General features: G+C 34.4%; 1 protein-coding gene across 1 annotated transcript in view; it reads left to right on the top strand.

The window, feature by feature from the left end:
• The window catches only part of LOC113829209 (uncharacterized), a 103,381-nt gene that overhangs the window by 76,977 nt on the left and 1,945 nt on the right, over nt 1-24,459 (top strand). The window contains exons 61-102 of the mRNA XM_070122292.1: nt 1-47; nt 485-529; nt 1,692-1,889; nt 2,302-2,499; nt 2,939-2,983; nt 3,434-3,658; nt 4,031-4,135; nt 4,456-4,680; nt 5,044-5,088; nt 5,444-5,668; nt 6,220-6,267; nt 6,447-6,677; nt 7,116-7,349; nt 7,704-7,901; nt 8,332-8,376; nt 9,266-9,490; nt 9,798-9,842; nt 10,339-10,536; nt 11,003-11,203; nt 11,415-11,498; nt 11,879-12,085; nt 12,411-12,539; nt 13,012-13,059; nt 13,246-13,470; nt 14,106-14,303; nt 14,703-14,936; nt 15,325-15,522; nt 15,967-16,019; nt 16,370-16,559; nt 17,048-17,272; nt 17,564-17,668; nt 17,983-18,207; nt 19,230-19,292; nt 20,094-20,318; nt 20,619-20,723; nt 21,118-21,342; nt 21,628-21,672; nt 22,030-22,254; nt 22,586-22,630; nt 22,983-23,207; nt 23,495-23,539; nt 24,116-24,340. The exon at nt 1-47 is cut by the window's left edge and continues 151 nt beyond it. Coding sequence (XP_069978393.1) covers nt 1-47; nt 485-529; nt 1,692-1,889; nt 2,302-2,499; nt 2,939-2,983; nt 3,434-3,658; nt 4,031-4,135; nt 4,456-4,680; nt 5,044-5,088; nt 5,444-5,668; nt 6,220-6,267; nt 6,447-6,677; nt 7,116-7,349; nt 7,704-7,901; nt 8,332-8,376; nt 9,266-9,490; nt 9,798-9,842; nt 10,339-10,536; nt 11,003-11,203; nt 11,415-11,498; nt 11,879-12,085; nt 12,411-12,539; nt 13,012-13,059; nt 13,246-13,470; nt 14,106-14,303; nt 14,703-14,936; nt 15,325-15,522; nt 15,967-16,019; nt 16,370-16,559; nt 17,048-17,272; nt 17,564-17,668; nt 17,983-18,207; nt 19,230-19,292; nt 20,094-20,318; nt 20,619-20,723; nt 21,118-21,342; nt 21,628-21,672; nt 22,030-22,254; nt 22,586-22,630; nt 22,983-23,207; nt 23,495-23,539; nt 24,116-24,340 — 6,332 coding nt within the window. The remainder of the gene's footprint in view (nt 48-484; nt 530-1,691; nt 1,890-2,301; nt 2,500-2,938; nt 2,984-3,433; nt 3,659-4,030; nt 4,136-4,455; nt 4,681-5,043; nt 5,089-5,443; nt 5,669-6,219; nt 6,268-6,446; nt 6,678-7,115; nt 7,350-7,703; nt 7,902-8,331; nt 8,377-9,265; nt 9,491-9,797; nt 9,843-10,338; nt 10,537-11,002; nt 11,204-11,414; nt 11,499-11,878; nt 12,086-12,410; nt 12,540-13,011; nt 13,060-13,245; nt 13,471-14,105; nt 14,304-14,702; nt 14,937-15,324; nt 15,523-15,966; nt 16,020-16,369; nt 16,560-17,047; nt 17,273-17,563; nt 17,669-17,982; nt 18,208-19,229; nt 19,293-20,093; nt 20,319-20,618; nt 20,724-21,117; nt 21,343-21,627; nt 21,673-22,029; nt 22,255-22,585; nt 22,631-22,982; nt 23,208-23,494; nt 23,540-24,115; nt 24,341-24,459) is intronic.

Genomic DNA, 24,459 nt, shown 5'->3' with positions numbered 1-24,459 from the left:
CAAGAATCTGAATATCAAGAGGATTATAAACTGTCCGGTTATTCCTCGTAAGTGACGGACATTTGACCTCATATTTGTGTCTTGTTCTCTTTGGTATAATTGTTATTAAAGTTATGTGATTTCTGGAACAGGACCCAACTTCCCAAAATGGCAGGGTCAGAGAAAACAATTGTCATGCATGTTATATAAGGATATATTCATCTCCCCTCAGCTGCACACACACACGCACACACATACACACACACACAGACACACACACACAGACACACACACACACACACACACACACACACACACACACACACACACACACACACACACACACACATACATATACATCTATACTATATGTATTTGTATGTATGTGTGTATGCCACTGTAATCCATAAATGATTGTAGGATATAGTTTTCAAGTTAACTCAAGATAGGTTGTTGATCTTATTTTTATTTTGATATCTGTCAAAAGCTGATGTTTCCTCCCCAGATAAGCCAAAAGTGCCACCCATGGGTTCCGCCATTACGACCACAGGTGAGGCAGTGAACCCTTTTGAGAAACCACTTCTCATAGGTGCATATTCACATGAAGATAGAAAGTCTGTATGTATATGTATCAATATCTTCTTAAATAAGCCATCATGAAAACAGAGAAGACCACAAACAAAATAAAAGGATCTTAGGAACTATAAACTGCCCAACCAAATATTCGATTTCGTAAACGAACGGTTTGTTTTGTATATAGGAGTGATGAAGATGTATATGTAAAGTATATATTCATATTTATATATATGTATATATATATGTAGATATAGATATCTATAAATAGTATCCTGAAACCCCCAAAACGCGTTGTTGCTACAAAATATAGTATCGTTATTTTTCCTTAGCTTCACAGAATAGAGCCAATAGAAAACATTAAGGTAATTAATGTGTTAATAAGTTTTTCAGTTACAAACAGAACATCTTGGAAACTTCAGTTAAAATGGAAAACATTACCCGACTATTCTCCAACTTTTGTTGTTTATACACACCATCTTTCACTTGGCAAGGCTGTGGAAACTTCCATTTGTATTTCTCAGATTGAGACAAAGCATTGTCTCCTTTTTCATATCACATCCTGTTCTTATGTTGCTTGAAGTCTTGCATCTTACTGTATCCGCCGCGAGTGAATTCTTAGTTCACATGGAGTCTGAATCTCGGAATAATACATCATGTAATATATCAATAGATCAAGGTAGCCTTGTTTGATAATTTCCAGTCTAGCGGAATATTATAGAGGTACATAATGGATTTAATAACATTTATCCAATCGTAGTTAATACCACGTCATAAGACTCGGATATATTCAAAATCCGTACCATGTTTCAGCGACCGTCATGTTCGACTTCAAATTTTACCCATATTGAGTGAACACATTCTGATGTACGGTTAAAAAGACACATAAATATTTTGTGCGCTCTTTTAATACGATGCACTTCGTAATAAATGAAAATATAAACCTCTATTATATGAAGGTAGGCAAGCATCACGTAATCTAGATCAGGCCAAAGCAAATATGATTTTTGAAGGCTATTCGCATATCCTTTTGATATTGTGAAAAGGAATTTATTGAATATGAAAACACCTTTCCTTTTTTTGCTATGCATTAGAAAATGAAATCCTTTTCCCACCTTCAATTCCAACCGAACAACCAGCTCCACGGACCGGGCAGTGTGTTCCTTTCCGATACGGAGGGGAAATCAAGAGCGAGTGCGTCGGCGAGGAAGGGAAGTGGGAGATCATTAAGATGGAGAGAGAAGGAGGAGTGTCAGACATTTGGACAGTGAAAGGCAAATGGTGCGCCGCAGAAGTAGACAAGGATATGCATATTCTATCGATTATACAGTGCCCAAGTAAGTGAATTAGAATCCAAGTTACGCAATTTTTTCTCTTTGACACATACATACCCATACCGATACCTATACCTATACCTATACCCATGCTGACATCCATGCGCACATACTCATACATATATACACATATTTATGTACATGTGTATACAGATATATCTATATATAAGTACGTATATATGTGTATATACATATACATATTTATGTACATATATATGTATATACATATACATATTTATGCACATATATATGTATATATATACATATTTATGTACATATATATATGTAAATATAAATGTGTACGTATACATATGTATCTATTTACATAAGTATGTATGCATGTTTTTTGTGTGTGTGCAAGCACGTGTGTGTATATCAATCGTTTCCCCTTCTCATCGCCCCTTTGGACTTGCAGTGAATCAGTGCGTTCCCTTCCGATACGGAAAGGAAATCGTGAGCGGATGCGTCGGCGAGGAAGGGAAGGTGGAGACATTTGAGTTGGTGGGAGAGGGAGGAGTGAAGTTTAAGTTGACCCTGAGCTACAGGTGGTGCGTCTCCGAAGTGGACGAGAATTTGAATGCCAGGAAGATTATAAGGTGTCCGGAATTTGCTCGTAAGTGACGGAAAATTGACAAAATGCAAAGTTCATTGCTTTATATTTATGTCTATAAGTTAATGTATAATTGTTATTTAAATTGTTGATTTTGCAATTTCTGTAACAGGATCCTACTTCCTAGAGTGGTAGGTTTAGAGATAATAGTTGTTATGTTTGTTTATCAGGAAATATAGATCTTCCTCTCAGCTGTGACAGAAGGGGAGAGAAAGAAAAGAAAAAATATATATACAATATATATAGCTATATGTATGCTAGTGTAGATGTGCCTTTATATACATCGTTATTATGTATGTTAGAGTATCTGTTTTATTCTCATAGCAAAAAATCCAAAAAATGTTGTAGAATATAATTTTCAAGTTAACTGTCCATCCTGGGCAGTTCATGTTATTTTTATTATGATTCTGATATCTGTCGAAAGTGGATGTTTCCTCCCCAGCTCTGCCCAAAGAGCCACCCATGGGCGCCACCACTACGCCCACAGGTGAGGCAGTGAACCTTTTTTTAACCCAGTTCTCATAGGCGCATATTCACATAAATGCAAACTGTATGCATTTGTGTCAATAGCTTTATGTATACACAAACATGTGTAAACAGAATAGACTGCGAACAATAAGTTCGTGAATTTTGATTTAGTAAACGAAGATTATTTTGAACATGGGAGTGATATAGTCTCGAATAATGATAATGTAAACTGCGTGTTTGTGTTTGTACATATATATATATATAGACTCGTATATGTGTATATTTATTATATTCATGTGTATATATACATATATATTTGTTCTCAATGTCATTTTATAATACTTCGAAGATTTTCTGATAAAACTAAATGATAAGGATTCTATAGGATTTGAAAAAAATGCCAGTATTAGACGAATTATAGCATTTGTCTTTTTGTGTTTAGATGATAAACTGTATACCTTACCCCCAGCTCTAAGTGTACAGCCACCAATGAACGCCACTGAATGTGTTCCCTTCCGACACAATGGAGAAATTGTGAGCGGATGCGTTGGAGAAGAAGGGGTGGAGGAGACAATCGAAATAGAGGGAGAAGGAGGAGTGATAAACAGGGAGACAGTGAGCGGCAGATGGTGCGCCTCAGCAGTAGATGAGAATCTGAATGCAGTGTCAGTTATAGCCTGCCCGACCATGCCTCGTAAGTGGAAGTTCATATATATATATATATATATATATATATATATATATATATATATATATATATATATATATATATATATATATTTATATATGTATGTATATATATGTATATGTGCCTATACATGTACATACATATAAACATCAAGTTGTGCATGTATTTATTATCTATAAGTAAATGAATAAAGGAATAAGAGAAATGTGTATATATATATAGTATATACATATATATGCATATATACTCGTATGTATGTATATTTATACGAGTGTGTGCCTTGGTACGTGAAAAGAAAATGAAGGTCTTTGTTAATTCCGAATATCTTGATACTTCATAGATACTTATCCTTTTTAAAAATCATATTTTCCCTTTCAGCTGTAATTGAACTGCCACCTTCAGTAACCTCCAGCGAATCCCCAGGTGAGAATGTGAACCTCTTATGTGTGATCATGTTGACATTGGTGGTTTTAACCATGTACTGTCAGTGACACTCCTCGACACATACGGACATAAATGCGCTTTCCTGTGAATATTATAAATTCACATCCCAGTACTGTATGCTATTATATATATTTATGTTCATGTGTGTATATATATTTGTTGTCAATGTCATTTCATAATACTTTGAACATTTTCTGATAAAACTTTATGATAAACATTCCATAGCATTTGATAAAATTATGCCAGTATTAGACAATCATTTTCCTCTAAGCTATAAGCTTAAAAGAGTTAGATATGAACACGAATTTTAGCATTCATCCTTTTGTGTTTAGATAATGAACTGTATACCTTACCCCCAGCTCCAAGTGAACAGCCACCAGTGAACGCCACAGCATGTGTTCCCTTCCGACACGATGGAGAAATCGTGAGCGGATGCGTTGGCGAAGAAGGGATGGAGGAGACAATCGAAATGGAGGGAGAAGGAGGAGTGATAAACAGGGAGACAGTGAGCGGCAGATGGTGCGCCTCAGAGGTAGACGAGAATCTGAATGCAGTGTCAGTTATAGCCTGCCCAACCGTGCCTCGTAAGTGAGATTTCATATATATATATATATATATATATATATATATATATATATATATATATATATATATATATATATATATATATATATATATATATATATATGTATATGGGCCTATACATATACATATAAACATCTATTTATGCACTTGTTTATTTTCTATAAGTAAATGAATAAAGGAATAAGAGAAATGTGTATATATATATAGTATATACATATATATGCATATATACTCGTATGTATGTCTATTTATTTGAGTATGTGCATTTTTCGTGAGAGGAAAATGAAGGTCTTTGTCATTTCTGAATATCTTGATACTTCATAGATACTTGTCCTTTTTAAAAATCATATTTTCCCTTTCAGCTGTAATTGAACTGCCACCTTCAGTAACTTCCAGCGAATCCCCAGGTGAGAATGTAAACCTCTTATGTGTAATAATGTTGACATTGGAGGTTTTGACCATGTACTATCAGTGACATAAATGCACTTTCCTGTGAATACTATAAATTCACCTCCCAGTACTGTATGCTGATATATATATATTCATGTGTGTATATATATTTGTTGTCAATGTCATTTCATAATACTTTGAATATTTTCTGATGAAACTTTATGATAAGCATTCCATAGCATTTGATAAAAAATGTCAGTATTAGAAAATCGTTTTCCTATAAGCTATAAGCTTAAAAGAGTTAGATATTAACCCGAATTTAAGCATTTGTCCTTTTGTGTTTAGATAATAATTTGTATACCTTACCCTCAGCTCCAAGTGAACAGCCACCAGTGAACGCCACAGCATGTGTTCCCTTCCGACACGATGGAGAAATCGTGAGTGGATGTGTTGGTGAAGAAGGGATGGAGGAGACAATCGAAATGGAGGGAGAAGGAGGAGTGATAAACAGGGAGACAGTGAGCGGGAGATGGTGCGCTTCAGCGGTAGACGAGAATCTGAATGCAGTGTCAGTTATAGCCTGTCCGACCATGTCTCGTAAGTGAAATATCTATTATTTTTCATATGTATTTATACGTATGTATGTTTATGGAATTGTGTGTGTTCATATATATTTGATATAGATATAAACATACATATGCATACATTCATTCATTCATGCATGCATTATTTATGAATCTGTAGGTGTTGTTGATTATGTAATTTTATAAATGAGTGTATGTTTTATGTTATATCAACAAATATTTGTCTTTTCTCCCTCAGTTGTGGCAGGAGGTAGAGGGAAAAAAAGGGAAACAAGGAAATAATATCTATATATGTGTGGGTTTCATATAAAGTTAAATAAGAGAAGTGTATGTGCCTTTATAATAGCATTTTGAATTAAGAAACATACAGTGCTGTTCGTTATTTTATTTTATTTACTTATTTATTTATTTATTTATTTATTTTTTCAAAACTTTGATGATACCGCTTGTGTTCGTGATCATATCCGACCTTCTCGATATTTTTCAGTTTGATTTAAAGGTATGAAGAATGCCAGTTTCAGATATGTTTGTCCTTTTTTAATAGAATGCGTTTTACCCTTTCAGTCATAACAGAATCACCGTTAGAGACCACTAGTACATATGAGTATGAAGGTAGGAAAGCATTACGTAAACCCTTGTATACATTACAGTAGTCTCTAGATCTTTCACCCGCGACATCACTGAATTTGAAGATTATTCCCATGTCATTTTGATGTAAAAAGGAATATATTGAATACAAAAACACATTTATTTTTTTCACTATGTAATATAAAATGAAATCCTTTTCCTAGCCTCAGCTGAAACGGAAGAGCCACCTTCAGAAAGTAATGGGTGCGTTCCCTTCCGCTACGGAAAGGAAATCGTGAGCGGATGCCTTGGCGAGGAAGGGAAGGTAGAGACATTTGAGTTGGCGGGAGAGGGAGGAGTGAAGTTTAAGTTGACCCTGAGCTACAGATGGTGTGTCTCCGAAGTGGACGAGAATTTGAATGCCAGGAAGATTATAAGGTGTCCGGAATTTGCTCGTAAGTGACGGAAAATAGACAAAATGCAAAGTTCATTGCTTTATATTTATGTCTTAATAAGTTAATGTATAATTGTTATTTAAATTGTTGATTATGCAATTTCTGTTACATGATCCTACTTCCTAAAGTGGTAGGGTTAGAGATAATAGTTGTCATGTTTGTTTATCAGGAAATATTGATCTTCCCCTCAGCTGTGACAGAAGGGGAGAGAAAGAAAAGAAAAATTATATATACAATATATATAGCTATATGTATGCTAGTGTAGATGTGCCTTTATATACATTGTTATTATGTATGTTTGAGTATCTGTTTTATTCTCATAGCAAGAAATCCAAAAATTATCGTAGAATATAATTTTCAAGGTAATTGTTCATCTTGGGCAGCTCATGTTTTTATTATTTTCATATCTGTCAAAAGCTGATGTTTCCTCCCCTAAAGTGCCACCCATGGGCGCCGCGACTACGCCTACCGGTGAGGCAGTGACTGGACTGTGTGTTCCTTTCCGATACGGAGGGGAAATTGTGAGCGAATGCATCGGCGAGGAAGGGAAGTGGGAGGTAATTGAGGTGGAGAGAGAAGGAGGAGTGACAGACAGCTGGACAGTGAAAGGCAAATGGTGTGCCGCAGAAGTAGACAAGAATATGGATATCGTATCAGTTATACAGTGCCCAAGTAAGTGAATAAGAATCCAAGTTATGCATTTTTTCTCTTTGACACACACACATGCATATGCATACCCATACCCATACATATACCCATGCTGACATCCATGCACACATACTCATACATATATATACACATATTTATGTATGTGTATACAGATATATCTATATATATGTAAGTATATATAAATATACATATTCATGTACCTATATACATATGTAAATATAAATGTGTACGTATATATAAGTATGTATATGTTTACCTAAGTATGTATGCATGTTTTTTTTAGTGTGTGTGTGTGTGTGCAAGCGCGTGTGTGTATATCAGTCGTTTTCCTTTCTCATCGCCCCTTTGGACTTGCAGTGGAGCAGTGCGTTCCCTTCCGATACGGAAAGGAAATCGTGAGCGGATGCGTCGGTGAGGAAGGGAAGGTGGAGACATTTGAGTTGGCGGGAGAGGGAGGAGTGAAGTACAAGTTGACCCTGAGCTACAGATGGTGCGTCTCCGAAGTGGACGAGAATTTGAATGCCAGGAAGATTATAAGGTGTCCGGAAATGGCTCGTAAGTGACGGAAAATTGACAAAATGCAAAGTTCATTGCTTTATATTTGTCTTTGTAAGTTAATGTATAATTGTTATTTAAATTGTTGATTGTACAATTTCTGTAACATGATCCTACTTCCTAGAGTGGTAGGTTTAGAGATAATAGTTGTCATGATTGTTTATCAGGAAATATTGATCTTCCCCTCAGCTGTGACAGAAGGGGAGAGAAAGAAAAGAAAAATTATATATACAATATATATAGCTATATGTATGCTAGTGTAAATGTGCCTTTATATACATTATTATTATGTATGCTAGAGTATAAGTTTTATTCTCATAGCAAAAAATCCAAAAATTATCGTAGAATATAATTTTCAAGGTAATTGTTCATCTTGGGCAGCTCTTGTTTTTATTTTGATATCTGTCGAAAGTGGATGTTCCCTCCCCAGCTCCACCCGAAGAACCACCAGTGGGCGCTGCCACTACGGCCACAGGTGAGGCAGTGAACCTTTTTTTAACCCAGTTCTCATAGGCACATATTCACATGAATGCAAACAGTATGTATTTGAGTCAATAGTTTTATGTATACATAAACATGTGTAAACAGAGAAGACTGCCAACGATAAGTTCGTGAATTTTGATTTAGTAAACGAATAGTTTATTTTGAACATGGGAGTGATATAGTCACGAATGATGATAATGTAAACTGCGTGTTTGTGTTTGTACATATATATATATATACTCGTATATGTGTATATTTATTATATTCATGTGTATATATATATATTTGTTCTCAATGTCATTTCATAATACTTTGAAAATTTTCTGATAAAACTGAATGATGAGGATTCTATAGGATTTGAGAGAAAATGCTATTATTAAGCATAATTGTTTTCCGATAAGCTATAAACTTAAAGGAGTGTTACCTTCAATAAGTTCCAGTGAATCCCCAAGTGAGAATGTGAACCTCATGTGTGATCATGTTGACATTTGTGGTTTTGACCATGCACTGTCAGTGACACTTATCGAGACACACAGACAGAAATGCCGTTACCAGGGAATACTATAAATTCATATCCCAGTACTGTATGCTGATTTAGATATCTGCATGTACATATATATATATATATATATATATATATATATATATATATATATATATATATATATATATATATATATATATGTATTTGCTCTCAATGTCATTTCATAATGCTTTGAACATTTTCTGATAAAACTTAATGATAATGATTCTATAGGATTTAAGAAAAAATGCTAGTATTAGACAATCATTTTCCACTAAGCTATAAGCTTAGATATGTACCCAAATTTTAGCATTCGTCTTTTTGTGTTTAGATGATAAACTATATACCTTACCCCCAGCTCCAAGTGAACAGCCACTAGTAAACGCCACTGAATGTGTTCCCTTCCGACACGATGGTGAAATCGTGAGCGGATGCGTTGGCGAAGAAGGGGTGGAGGAGACAATCGAAATGGAGGGAGAAGGAGGAGTGATAAACAGGGAGACAGTGAGCGGCAGATGGTGCGCCTCAGAGGTAGACGAGAATCTGAATGCTGTGTCAGTTATAGCCTGCCCGACCGTGCCTCGTAAGTTAAATTTCATACATATATATATAAATATGCATGTGTCTATACATAAACATACATACATATAAATATGTATTTATGCATTTATTTATTTTTTTATTTTCTATAAGTAAATGAATTAAGGGATAAGAGAAATGTATAAATATATACAGTATATACATATATATGCATATATACTCTTATGTATGTATATTTATTTGAGTGTGTGCATTGGTACGTGAGAAAAAAATGAAGGTCTTTGTCATTTCTGAATATCTTGATTGTTCATAGATACTTATCCATTTAAAAATTATATTTTCCCTTTCAGCTGTAATTGAAAAGACACCTTCAGTAACTTCCAGCGAACCCCCAGGTGAGAATGTGAACCTCTTAAGTGTAATCATGTTGACATTTGTGGTTTTGACCATGTACTGTCAGTGACACTTATTGACACATACGGACAGAAATGCACTTACCAGTGAATACTATAAATTCATATCCCAGTACTGTATGCTGATTTAGATATCTCCATATATATATATATATATATATATATATATATATATATATATATATATATATATATATATATATATATGTATGTATGTTTATATATGTATATTTGATGATTCTGCCTCTGTGGCAAATGATTTTGAAGGTGATTGTCTTACTTATTTGATATTTAAAAATCATTAGATGCGAACCCACTTTTTCATATGTTTCAGTTTATTTATTTTAACAAAAGAATGAAATAAGAATGCCGATATCGTGCACGGATAAACTAAAATGATTGCCTTTAACTTTCTTTTTTTACTAACTTTTACGGTCTATTTTGTAATCATTGTTCCCAATTTCCGATTTTGATTAAGATATCCCTGGATGCGTTCCCTTCCGGTACGGAGAGGAAATCGTAAGCGGATGTGTCGGCGAGGAAGGGAAGGAGGAGATAATTGAGACGAAGAGAGAAGGAGTATTAATCAGCTGGCAAGTGAAAGGCAGATGGTGCGCCTCAGAAGTAGACAGGAATATGACTGTGCTCTCAATTATAGGGTGCCCAGTCGTATCATGTGAGTTAATTATAATTCAGAGAGGACAGTTCTTATATATAAAAATAAATGTATATGAGTATATATATACATGTGTGTGAATATGTATGTATATGCATATGTACATTATATATACATATATATATATATATATATATATATATATATATATATATATATATATATATATATATATATATATATATATATATATATATATATATATATATATATATATATATATATGTCATATTAAAAAATGTAATATATATGTATTAAGCAAAGTGTGTATAATTCTGAATGAAGTTGTGAAAGTCATTGTCAATCCAAAAATCTTATTTTTCTTAACTTATGACCGAAGCGCGAGAATCTTCATAATTTTCTTCAAGCTTGATGAGTCTTCCAGGATACTAAAAGTACCAAATGTAGTTATGAAGTTTTTTTATTCATTTTGTCACGATTCCTTTATCTACTTGGCGATTTCCAGGTGTCCACGGCTGCGTTCCCTTCCGATACGGAGGGGAAATCGTGCGAGGATGCCTGGGTGAGGAAGGGAAGGAGGAGACAATCAAGGTAGAGGGAGAAGGAGGAATGATATATAGCTGGACAGTGAACGGCAGATGGTGCGCTTCGAAGGTAGACGGGAATATGAGTATCGTTGCGATTATATCCTGCCCAACCTTGCATTGTAAGTGATTTGCAATACAGTCAATATACTTGTTTTCTTCCAGGTGTATATACTTACATATTACATAAAACAAGTATTTGTGTGTGTAGAAATGTTTGTAAAGTTTGTCATATCTGACCTTATCTGTACTTTTCTATTTGATTTACTATTATCAAAATTGCCGGTTTCAGATATATTTATCCTTTCTGTTAAAAAGCATTTTCCCTTTCAGACGTAACTGAAGAGCCACCGCCAGAGACCACTACCATTAATCCATTTGAGTCTCGCTCAGTACCGAAAAAGCCTGAGTATGAAGGTAGGAAAGCCTTACGTAAGCCCATGTACGTGTCGGTAATCTCTAGTTCATTCGCCCAGAGCAACTTAGATGTCTTGACCATGATCCGGTTCCAGGATTTTTAAAAATTATTTTCATCAGTTATCCCAATTGCCAAGTATTATTGTTTTCATTACCTTTATTACCTCCGCCAAATAGGTTATGCTTATGGCCGACAGCAGTGTACTTGAAAAAGATGTGATTTTATTATAATCCTTTATGTGTGAATATTTTATTGCATCATAAACTTTATTGTTTTGACAGAGGTATGCGCTCTGTCAGTGCTTCTAGTTGAATCTAAAACCACACTTTTGTTTCTCGTTTTTCATTGTCTGTTATCGTTATCGTTATCCCACCCTCAGCTGAAACGGAACCGCCACCTCCAGAAAGCTTATGCGTTCCCTTCCGATACGGAGATAAAATCGTGAACGGATGCGTGGGCGAGGAAGGGAAGGAGGAGATAATTAAGACGGAGGGAGAAGGAGGAGAGATAACCTGGTGGACAGTGAAAGGCAGATGGTGCGCCTCAGAAGTAGACGAGAATCTGAATCCTGTAACCATTATACTGTGTAAGTTAATTGGAATGCAAGTCATACACACACGCACATGCACGCTCGCACATGCATGCACGCACATGCACACACACAAACATACATTTAAACATACACATAAACACACATAGTAACACATACACACGCAGACATACGTACACAAATATGCATATAAACATATATATGTTTATATTTATATATATTATATATTATATGTATATATGTTTATGTATTTGCATTGTTTATGTATCTTTATTTATTTATACATATATCCATGTGTGTGCGTGTACACGAGTATGTACATTTCTGGCTTTCCATCCTCTTTGCCCCCCCGGACTCGCAGGCGACGTGTGCGTTCCCTTCAGCCTCAAAGGGATGCTCATGAGGGGCTGCGTGGGCGGCCAGTGGTGCGCCGCAGAGGTGGACGAGGATATGAATGTCTTGAGGGCTATGAGCTGTCCGGAAATTTCTTGTAAGTGACGGAGATTTGGCTAAATGTGTAGATTATTGCTTTGTATATATTTTTATAAGTGAAAGTATAATAGTTATTAAAGGTGTTGATTATGTAATTTTATAAATGAGTGTATGTTTTATGTTATATCAACAAATATTCATCTTTTCTCCCTCATTTGTGGCAGGAGGTAGAGGGGAAAAAGGGAAACAAGGAAATTATATTTATATATGTGTGGGTTTCATATAATGTTAAATAAGAGAAGTGTATGTACCTTTATAATAGCATTTTGAATTAAGAAACATACAGTGCTCTTCGTTATTTTATCTTATTTATTTATTTGTTATTATTTTTCCAAAACTTTGATGATACCGCTTGTGTTCATGATCATATCCGACCTTCTCGATGTTTTTCTGTTTGATTTAAAGGGATGAAAAATGCCAGTTTCAGATATGTTTGTCCTTTTTTATTAGAATGCATTTTACCCTTTCAGCCGTAACAGAACCACCGCTAGAGACCACTAGCACATTTGAGTATGAAGGTAGGAAATCATTACGTAAACCCTTGTATACATTATAGTAGTCTCTAGATCTTTCGCCTGCGACATCTCTGAATTTGAAGATAATTCCCATGTCATTTTGATGTAAAAAAAAAATTAATTGAATACAAAACCACATTAATTTTTTTCGGTATGCAATATAAAATGAAATCCTTTTCCCACCCGCAGCTGAAACGGAAGAGCCACCTTCAGAAAGTAGTGGGTGCGTTCCCTTCCGCTACGGAGAGGAAATCGTGAGCGGATGCGTCGGCGAGGAAGGGAAGTGGGCCATAATTGAGGTAGTGGGAGAAGGAGGAGAGATGAGAGGGACAATAGTGAAGGGCAAATGGTGCGCCACAGAAGTAGACAAGAATCTGAATATCGTATCAGTTAAAGTCTGCACAACCGTCCCTGGTAAGTGAATTAGAATCCAAGTTATGCACATTTTTTCCATATGGTGTACACATACTTGAACACACAAACACAACTATATATACACATGTATATGTATGTTCATGTCAATATATATATATATATATATATATATATATATATATATATATATATATATATATATATATATATATATATATATATATATATATATATATATATATATATATATATATATATATATATATATATATATATTGATATATATATATACATATATGCACACATTTTTACATATAGACAAATACAGATAGGGAAATAGATACATATGCATGTACATATGCTTATACATATATATGTATATATATACGATTAAATACATATACATATATATGGATACATAAATATACATACATATATATCTAAAAATATACACACACATTTATATATGTATATATATATATAGTTATATAAATACATATGTATGCTTACGTTTAAATATGCATATATATTTACTTATATATATATATATATATATATATATATATATATATATATATATATATATATATATATATATATATATATATATATATATATATATGTATGTATGTATGTATGTGTGTGCTTTCTCATCACCCATCTTGGATTTGCAGGCAACGTGTGCGTTCCCTTCCGATACAGAGATGAAATCGTAAGAGGCTGCGTAGGCGAGGAAGGGAAGGAAGAGATCATTGAGGCGGAGGGAGAAGGAGGAGAGATGTACAGTTGGACAGCGATCGGCAGATGGTGTGCCTCCGAGGTGGACAAGAATCTGAATATCAAGAAGATTATATCCTGTCCAATTATTTCTCGTAAGTGACGGACATTTGACTTATTATCTTTGGTATAATTGTTATTAAAGTTATGTGATTTCTGGAACATGACCCAACTTCCCAAAATGGCAGGGTCAGAGAAAACAATTGTCATGCATGTTATATAAGAATATATTCATCTCCCCCTCAGCTGCACACACACACACACACACATAAATATATATGTATACCATATGCATGTGTGTATGTGTATGTATGCCACTGTACGTGTGCTTACATGTACATCTTTATTATGAATGTCAGAGTATCCATTTTATTTTCATAGAAAAATCCATAAATGATTGTATGATATAGTTTTGAAGTTAACAACTCTAGCTAGGTTGTTGATCTTATTGTTATTTTGATATCTGTCAAAAGCTGATGTTTCCTCCCCTAAAGTGCCACCCATGGGCGCCGCCACTACACCCACCGGTGAGGCTGTGACCGGACTGTGTGTTCCTTTCCGATACGGAGGGGAAATCGTGAGCGAATGCATCGGCGAGGAAGGGAAGTGGGAGGTAATTGAGGTGGAGAGAGAAGGAGGAGTGACAGACAGCTGGACAGTGAAAGGCAAATGGTGTGCCGCAGAAGTAGACAAGAATATGGATATCGTATCAGTTATACAGTGCCCAAGTAAGTGAATTAGAATCCAAGTTATGCATATTTTCTCTTTGACACACACTTACACATGCATACGCATACCCATACCCATACCTATACCTATACCCTTGCTGACACCCATGCACACATACATATATATACACATATTTATGTATGTGTATACAGATATACCTATATATTTACGTATATATACATATGCATATTAATGTACATATACATATTCATGTACATATTTACATATGTATATATAAATATGTACATATATATAAGTACATATATGTTTACATAAGTATGTATGCATGTTTTTTTGTGTGTGTGTGTGTGTGTGTGTGTGTGTTTGTGCAAGTGCGTGTGTGTATTTCAGTCGTTTTCCTTTCTCATCGCCCCTTTGGACTTGCAGTGGAGCAGTGTGTTCCCTTCCGATACGGAAAGGAAATTGTGAGCGGATGCATCGGCGAGGAAGGGAAAGTGGAGACATTTGAGTTGGCGGGAGAGGGAGGAGTGAAGTTTAAGTTGACCCTGAGCTACAGATGGTGCGTCTCCAAAGTGGACGAGAATTTGAATGCCATGAAGATTATAAGGTGTCCGGAAATGGCTCGTAAGTGACAGAAAATAGACAAAATGCAAAGTTCATTGCTTTATATTTGTCTTTATAAGTTAATGTATAATTGTTATTTAAATTGTTGATTGTACAATTTCTGTAACATGATCCTACTTCCTAAAGTGGTGGGGTTAGAGAAAATGATTGCCATGTTTGTTTATCAGGAAATATTAATCTTCCCCTCAGCTGTGACAGAAGGGGAGAGAAAGAAGAGAAAAAATATATATACAATATATATAGATATGCATATATATGTATGCTATTGTAGATGTGCCTTTATATACATTGTTATTATGTATGTTAGAGTATAAGGTTTATTCTCATAGCAAAAAATCCAAAAATTATCGTAGAATATAATTTTCAAGGTAACTGTTCATCTTGGGCAGCTCATGTTATTTTTATCATTTTGATATCTGTCGAAAGTGGATGTTTCCTCCCCAGCTCCACCCGAAGAACCACCAGTGGGTGCTGCCACTACGGCCACAGGTGAGGCAGTGAGCCTTTTTTTAACCCAGTTCTCATAGGCGCATATTCACATGAATGCAAATTGTATGCATTTGTGTCAATATCTTTATGTATACACAAACATGTGTAAACAGAGAAGACTGCCAACAATAAGTTCGTGAATTTTGATTTAGTAAACGAATAGTTTATTTTGAACATGGGAGTGATATAGTCATGAATGATGATAATGGAAACTGCGTGTTTGTGTTTGTGCATATATATATACTCGTATATGTGTATATTTATTATATTCATGTGTATATATATATATTTGTTCTCAATGTCATTTCATAATACTTTGAAAATTTTCTGATAAAACTGAATCATAAGGATTCTATAGGATTTGAGAGAAAATGCTATTAAGCATAATCGTTTTCCGATAAGCTATAAACTTAAAGGAGTGTTACCTTCAATAAGTTCCAGCGAATCCCCAGGTGAGAATGTGAACCTCATGTGTGATCATGTTGACATTTGTGGTTTTGACCATGCACTGTCAGTGACACTTATCGAGACACACGGACAGAAATGCCGTTACCAGGGAATACTATAAATTCATATCCCAGTCCTGTATGCTGATTTAGATATCTGTATGTACATATATGTAGATATATATATATATATATATATATATATATATATATATATATATATATATATATATATATATATATATATATATTTATATATATAATTATATATAATTATATATATATATATATATATATATATATATATATATATATATATATATATATATATATATATATATATATATATATATATATATATATATATATATATATATATATATATATATATTTATATATTTATATATATTTGTTCTCAATGTCATTTCATAATGCTTTGAACATATTCTGATAAAACTTAATAATTCTATAGGCTTTAAGAAAAAATGTTAGTATTAGACAATCATTTTCGACTAAGCTATAGATATGTACCCGAATTTCAGCATTCAACTTTTTGTGTTTAGATGATAAACTATATAACTTACCCCCAGCTCCAAGTGAACAGCCACCAGTAAACGCCACTGAATGTGTTCCCTTCCGACACGATGGAGAAATCGTGAGCGGATGCGTTGGTGAAGAAGGGGTGGAGGAGACAATTGAAATGGTGGGAGAAGGAGGAGTGATAAACAGGGAGACAGTGAGCGGCAGATGGTGCGCCTCAGCGGTAGACGAGAATCTGAATGCAGTGTCAGTTATAGCCTGCCCGACCATGCCTCGTACGTTAAATTTCATATATATATATAAATATGTATGTGTCTATACATATACATACATATAAACATCTATTTACGCATTTATTTATTTTCTATAATGAATGAATTAAGGGATAAGAGAAATGTATACATATATACACTATATACATATATATGCATATATACTCGTATGTATGTATATTTATTTGAGTGTGCATTGGTACGTGAGAAGAAAATGAAGGTCTTTGTCATTTCCGAATATCTTGATTGTTCATAGATACTTATCCTTCTTAAAAATCATATTTTCCCTTTCAGCTGTAATTGAACTGCCACCTTCAGTAACTTCCAGCGAATCCCCAGGTGGGAATGTGAACCTCTTATGTGTGATCATGTTGACATTGGGGGTTTTGACCATGTACTGTCAGTGACACTTATTGACACATACGGACATAAATGCACTTACCAGTGAATACTATAAATTCACATCCCCGTACTGTATGCTGATATATATATTCATGTGTGTATATATATTTGTTGTCAATGACATTTCATAATACTTTGAACATTTTCTGATAAAACTTTATGATAAACATTCCATAGCATTTGATAAAAAAATGCCAGTATTAGAGAATCGTTTTCCTATAAGCTATAAGCCTAAAAGAGTTAGAAATGAACCCGAATTTAAGCATTTGTCCTTTTGTGTTTAGATAATGAACTGTATACCTTACCCTCAGCTCCAAGTGAACAGCCACCAGTGAACGCCACAGTATGTGTTCCCTTCCGACACGATGGAGAAATCGTGAGTGGATGCGTTGGCGAAGAAGGGATGGAGGAGACAATCGAAATGGAGGGAGAAGGAGGAGTGATAAACAGGGAGACAGTGAGCGGTAGATGGTGCGCCTCAGCGGTAGACGAGAATCTGAATGCAGTGTCAGTTATAGCCTGCCCGACCATGCCTCGTAAGTGAAATATCTATTATTTTTCATATGTATGTATATGTATATATGTATATATATGTATATGTAATTGTGTGTGTGTTCATATAGATTTGATATGGATATAAACATACATATTCATACATTCATTCATTCATGCATGCATTATTTATGAATCAGTATGTAACTAGATAAGTATGTATAAATGTATACATGAGTGTATGTGTATACGTAACTTGAAAGTGAAGGTGATTGTCATTTCCTAATATCTTTATGTCATGAACAGCCACCTCCAGTAATTTGTAGGGAATCCCCAGGTGAACCTCTTTATGTGTAATCATGTTGACATTGATGGTTTTGACCAGGCACTGTCATTGACACATCGACACACAGGGACATAATTGCACTTGCCAGTGAATATTATAAATTCACATTCCACTATTGTTTATACATGCTGAATTAGATATCTATATAAATGTAAAATTTATATTTGTGGTTATGTTGTGTTTGTATACGTTGATAGTTGTGAACGAAGTTTTAATGATTTTTATCATTTTGGAATATCTCATGAGCAGTGGAGCCACAGGCAAATTAGTATTTAAAGTGTATATTTTTTATACTCTGTAGCTGAACAGCCAGTGACTACTATAAAAGTGTCTATTTAATATGAGTACCTTTTTATCATTATTCATTTTTGGTCAGTTTAGTATATTTCCCAATCTGAGCATCAACTGAACTATGACAGAAAAGTGTTATGAAAATCTGCCTTGGAGGTATACAGGAATATGAATATCTTATTCATTATGGCATTCCTAACCTTTCCTTGTTAGTGATGAGTTGTAATTCTTTAAATACACTTATTTTCTTAACCTGTAAATGCATATATCGTATATACGGATTTATGGTTGTGTGAGTGTAAATAGATTTGTAAAGTTCATAGTCATATTGGAATTTCTTGATTCTTTTCTATTTGATCCAATAAGTATCAAAAGTGCTAGTATGAGATATGTTTGTCCTTTCTATTAGAAAACGTTTTCCCGTTTCAGCGGTAACTGAACAGCCAGCGTTAGTAACCCCAGGGCCACACTCAGGACCGATTGTGTATGAAGGTAGGAAAGCATTATGTAAACCCATGTATATATTGGTAATGTATAGATGTTTTGCCAGTGGCAATTATGATTTTGAAAGCGAATCCCATACCCATTTGAAGTCATGCTAAGGAATCTATTGAAGTGGAACCGCAGTAGACAGTTACCAGAATATACGATCTATTATTCCGTGCCCAACCGTGTATCGTAAGTGGATTATACTCCAGTACTACTCATTTTTTTCTGATACATTCGCGCATACATTGTATATAGATACGATCGCATGGGATGAGATTTATAATTTAATAAATGAATATATTTTTATACATACACATATATATATAGAGATGTGTGTGTGTGTGTGTGTATATAAACCCTAGTAAGTGAAACAGAAATTCCCTTTATCTCTCTATATATGTATATATTTGTATATACATACATATATACATAAATGTATATATTCAATACATTTTCATAATAGTTTGAACATATTCTGATATAACTTCATAATAAGGATTCTATAGGATTTGAGCCTAATTGCCAGTATTAGACATACTCGTCCTCTAAGCTATAAGATTAAAGTAGAAAAAGTATGAATGGGAATGAATATCATCACATTACCTGGGTAGTACTTGACTAGTTTCGAATATATCTTGGTTAGAAATACATGTATTTCTGACGAAGATATATTCGACACCAATAAGATACATCTTTTGTATTTGAATTATAAGGATGTCTTAGATATAATTCCGAATTTCTGCCAGTCATTGTGTAAATCCTTATAACAGCGTTGAGAGAATTGAGTTCACACATTTCCCTCAGTTACAACTGAACAGCCACCAGTGAACGTCAGTGAATGTGTTCCCTTCCGACACGATGGAGAAATCGTGAGCGGATGTGTTGGCGAAGAAGGGGTGGAGGAGGCAATCGAAATAAAGGGAGAAGGAGGAGTGATAAACAGGGAGACAGTGAGCGGCAGATGGTGCGCCTCAGCGGTAGACGAGAATCTGAATGCAGTGTCAGTTATAGCCTGCCCGACCATGCCTCGTAAGTGAAATTTCACACATATATATATATGTGTGTGTACATATGTGCCTATACATATACATACATATAAAAATCAAGTTATGCATGTATTTATTATCTCTAAGTAAATGAATAAAGGAATAAGAGAAATGTGTATATATAGTATATACATATATATATATACATATATACTCGTATGTATGTATATTTATTTGAGTGTATGCATTGGTACATGAGAAGAAAATGAAGGTCTTTGTCATTTCCGAATATCGATATTTCATAGATACTTATCCTTTTTAAAAATCATATTTTCCCTTTCAGCTGTAATTGAACTGCCTCCTTCAGTAACCTCCAGTGAATCCCCAGGTGAGAATGTGAACCTCTTATGTGTGATCATGTTGACATTGGTGGTTTTGACCATGTACTGTCAGTGACACTCCTCGACACATACGGACATAAATGCACTTACCTGTGAATACTATAAATTCACATCCTAGTACTGTATGCTGATATATATATATATATATATATATATATATATATATATATATATATATATATATATATATATATATATATATATATATATAATATATATATTCATGTGTGTATATATATTTGTTGTCAATGTCATTTCATAATACTTTGAACATTTTCTGATAAAAATTTATGATAAGCATTCCATAGCATTTGATAAAAAATGCCAGTATTAGACAATCATTTTACTATAAGCTATAAGCTTAAAAGAGTTAGATATTAACCTGAATTTAAGCATTTGTCCTTTTGTGTTTAGATAATGAACTGTATACCTTACCCTCAGCTCCAAGTGAACAGCCACCAGTGAACACCACAGCATGTGTTCCCTTCCGACACGATGGAGAAATTGTGAGTGGATGCGTTGGCGAAGAAGGGATGGAGGAGACAATCGAAATGGAAGGAGAAGGAGGAGTGATAAACAGGGAGACAGTGAGCGGCAGATGGTGTGCCTCAGCAGTAGACGAGAATTTGAATGCAGTGTCAGTTATACCCTGCCCAACCATGCCTCGTAAGTGAGATTTCATATATATATATTTATATGGGCCTATACATATACATATAAACATTTATTTATGCACTCGTTTATTTTCTATAAGTAAATGAATAAAGGAATAAGAGAAATGTGTATATATATATAGTATATACATATATATGCATATATACTCATATTTATGTTTATTTATTTGAGTGTGTGTATTTTTCGTGAGAGGAAAATGAAGGTCTTTGTCATTTCCGAATATCTTGATACTTCATAGATACTTATCCTTTTTAAAAATCATATTTTCCCTTTCAGCTGTAATTGAACTGCCACCTTCAGTAACCTCCAGTGAATCCCCAGGTGAGAATGTAAACCTGTTATGTGTAATAATGTTGACATTGGAGGTTTTAACCATGTACTATCAGTGACATAAATGCACTTTCCTGTGAATACTATAAATTCACATCCCAGTACTGTATGCTGATATATATATATTCATGTGTGTATATCCATTTGTTGTCAGTGTCATTTCATAATACTTTGAACATTTTCTGATAAAACTTTATGATAAGCATTCCATAGCATTTGATAAAAAAAATGCCAGTATTAGACAATCGTTTTCCTATAAGCTATAAGCTTAAAAGAGTTAGATATTAACCCGAATTTAAGCATTTGTCCTTTTGTGTTTAGATAATAAACTGTATACCTTACCCTCAGCTCCAAGTGAACAGCCAATAGTGAACGCCACAGCATGTGTTCCCTTCCGACACGATGGAGAAATTGTGAGTGGATGTGTTGGCGAAGAAGGGATGGAGGAGACAATCGAAATGGAGGGAGAAGGAGGAGTGATAAACAGGGAGACAGTGAGCGGCAGATGGTGCGCCTCAGCGGTAGACGAGAATCTGAATGCAGTGTCAGTTATAGCCTGCCCAACCATGCCTCGTAAGTGAAATTTCATATATATATATATATATATATATATATATATATATATATATATATATATATATATATATATATGGGCCTATACATATACATATAAACATCTATTTATGCACTCGTTTATTTTCTATAAGTAAATGAATAAAGGAATAAGAGAAATGTGTATATTCATATAGTATATACATATATATGCATATATACTCGTATGTATGTCTATTTATTTGAGTGTGTGCATTTTTCGTGAGAGGAAAATGAAGGGCTTTGTCATTTCCGAATATCTTGATATTTCAAAGATATTTATCCTTTTTAAAAATCATATTTTCCCTTTCAGCTGTAATTGAACTGCCACCTTCAGTAACTTCCAGCGAATCCCCAGGTGAGAATGTAAACCTCTTATGTGTAGTAATGTTGACATTGGAGGTTTTGACCATGTACTATCAGTGACATAAATGCACTTTCCTGTGAATACTATAAATTCACATCCCAGTATTGTAAACTGATATATGTATATTCATGTGTGTATATATATTTGTTGTCAATGTCATTTCATAATACTTTGAACATTTTCTGATAAAACTTTATAAGCATTCCATAGCATTTGATAAAAAATGCCAGTATTAGACAATCGTTTTCCTATAAGCTATAAGCTTAAAAGAGTTAGATATTAACCCAAATTCAAGCATTTGTCCTTTTGTGTTTAGATAATAAACTGTAATCCATACCCTCAGCTCCAAGTGAACAGCCACCAGTGAACGCCACAGCATGTGTTCCCTTCCGACACGATGGAGAAATCGTGAGTGGATGCGTTGGCGAAGAAGGGGTGGAGGAGACAATCGAAATGGAGGGAGAAGGAGGAGTGATAAACAGGGAGACAGTGAGCGGCAGATGGTGCGCCTCAGCGGTAGACGAGAATCTGAATGCAGTGTCAGTTATAGCCTGCCCAACCATGCCTCGTAAGTGAAATTTCATATATATATATATATATATGGGCCTATACATATACATATAAACATCTATTTATGCTCTCGTTTATTTTCTATAAGTAAATGAATAAAGGAATAAGAGAAATGTGTATATACATATAGTATATACATATATATGCATATATACTCGTATGTATGTCTATTTATTTGAGTGTGTGCATTTTTCGTGAGAGGAAAATGAAGGTCTTTGTCATTTCCGAATATCTTGATACTTCATAGATATTTATCCTTTTTAAAAATCATATTTTCCCTTTCAGCTGTAATTGAACTGCCACCTTCAGTAACTTCCAGCGAATCCCCAGGTGAGAATGTAAACCTGTTATGTGTAATAATGTTGACATTGGAGGTTTTGACCATGTACTATCAGTGACATAAATGCACTTTCCTGTGAATACTATAAATTCACATCCCAGTACTATATGCTAATATATATATATATATTCATGTGTATATATATATTTGTTGTCAATGTCATTTCATAATACTTTGAACATTTTCTGATAAAACCTTATGATAAGCATTCCATAGCATTTGATAAAAAATGCCAGTATTAGACAATCGTTTTCCTATAAGCTATAAGCTTAACCCAGTCACGCCGGGTACATTTTGTAGCCAAAATTTTAAAAATCCGGGCGGCTACAAAATCGGCGGGCGGAGCTTCCCCGGAGTCTGTCCGCCTGCCCGGCCGCGCGCCGCTTCTGCCTCGGAGCGCAGCCCCGAGACAGCATCGCACTGGCGGTCAGCCTGACATTATTTATTTTTCCCGGTGTCTCATATATGTGACACACGGGACGAATGGGTTAAAAGAGTTAGATATTAACCCAAATTTAAGCATTTGTCCTTTTGTGTTTAGATAATAAACTATACCTTACCCTCAGCTCCAAGTGAACAGCCACCAGTGAACGCCACAGCATGTGTTCCCTTCCGACACGATGGAGAAATTGTGAGTGGATGCGTTGGCGAAGAAGGGATGGAGGAGACAATCGAAATGGAGGGAGAAGGAGGAATGATAAACAGGGAGACAGTGAGCGGCAGATGGTGTGCCTCAGCGGTAGATGAGAATCTGAATGCAGTCTCAATTATAGCCTGCCCGACCATGCCTCGTAAGTGAGATTTCATATATATATATATATATATATATATATATATATATATATATATATATATATATATATATATATATATATATATATATATATATATATATATACATATATATATA

This window comes from Penaeus vannamei, chromosome 5, assembly GCF_042767895.1.
Source record: "Penaeus vannamei isolate JL-2024 chromosome 5, ASM4276789v1, whole genome shotgun sequence".
NCBI classification, from domain to species: Eukaryota; Metazoa; Arthropoda; class Malacostraca; order Decapoda; family Penaeidae; genus Penaeus; species Penaeus vannamei.
This window is presented reverse-complemented; position numbering and strand designations above follow the sequence as displayed.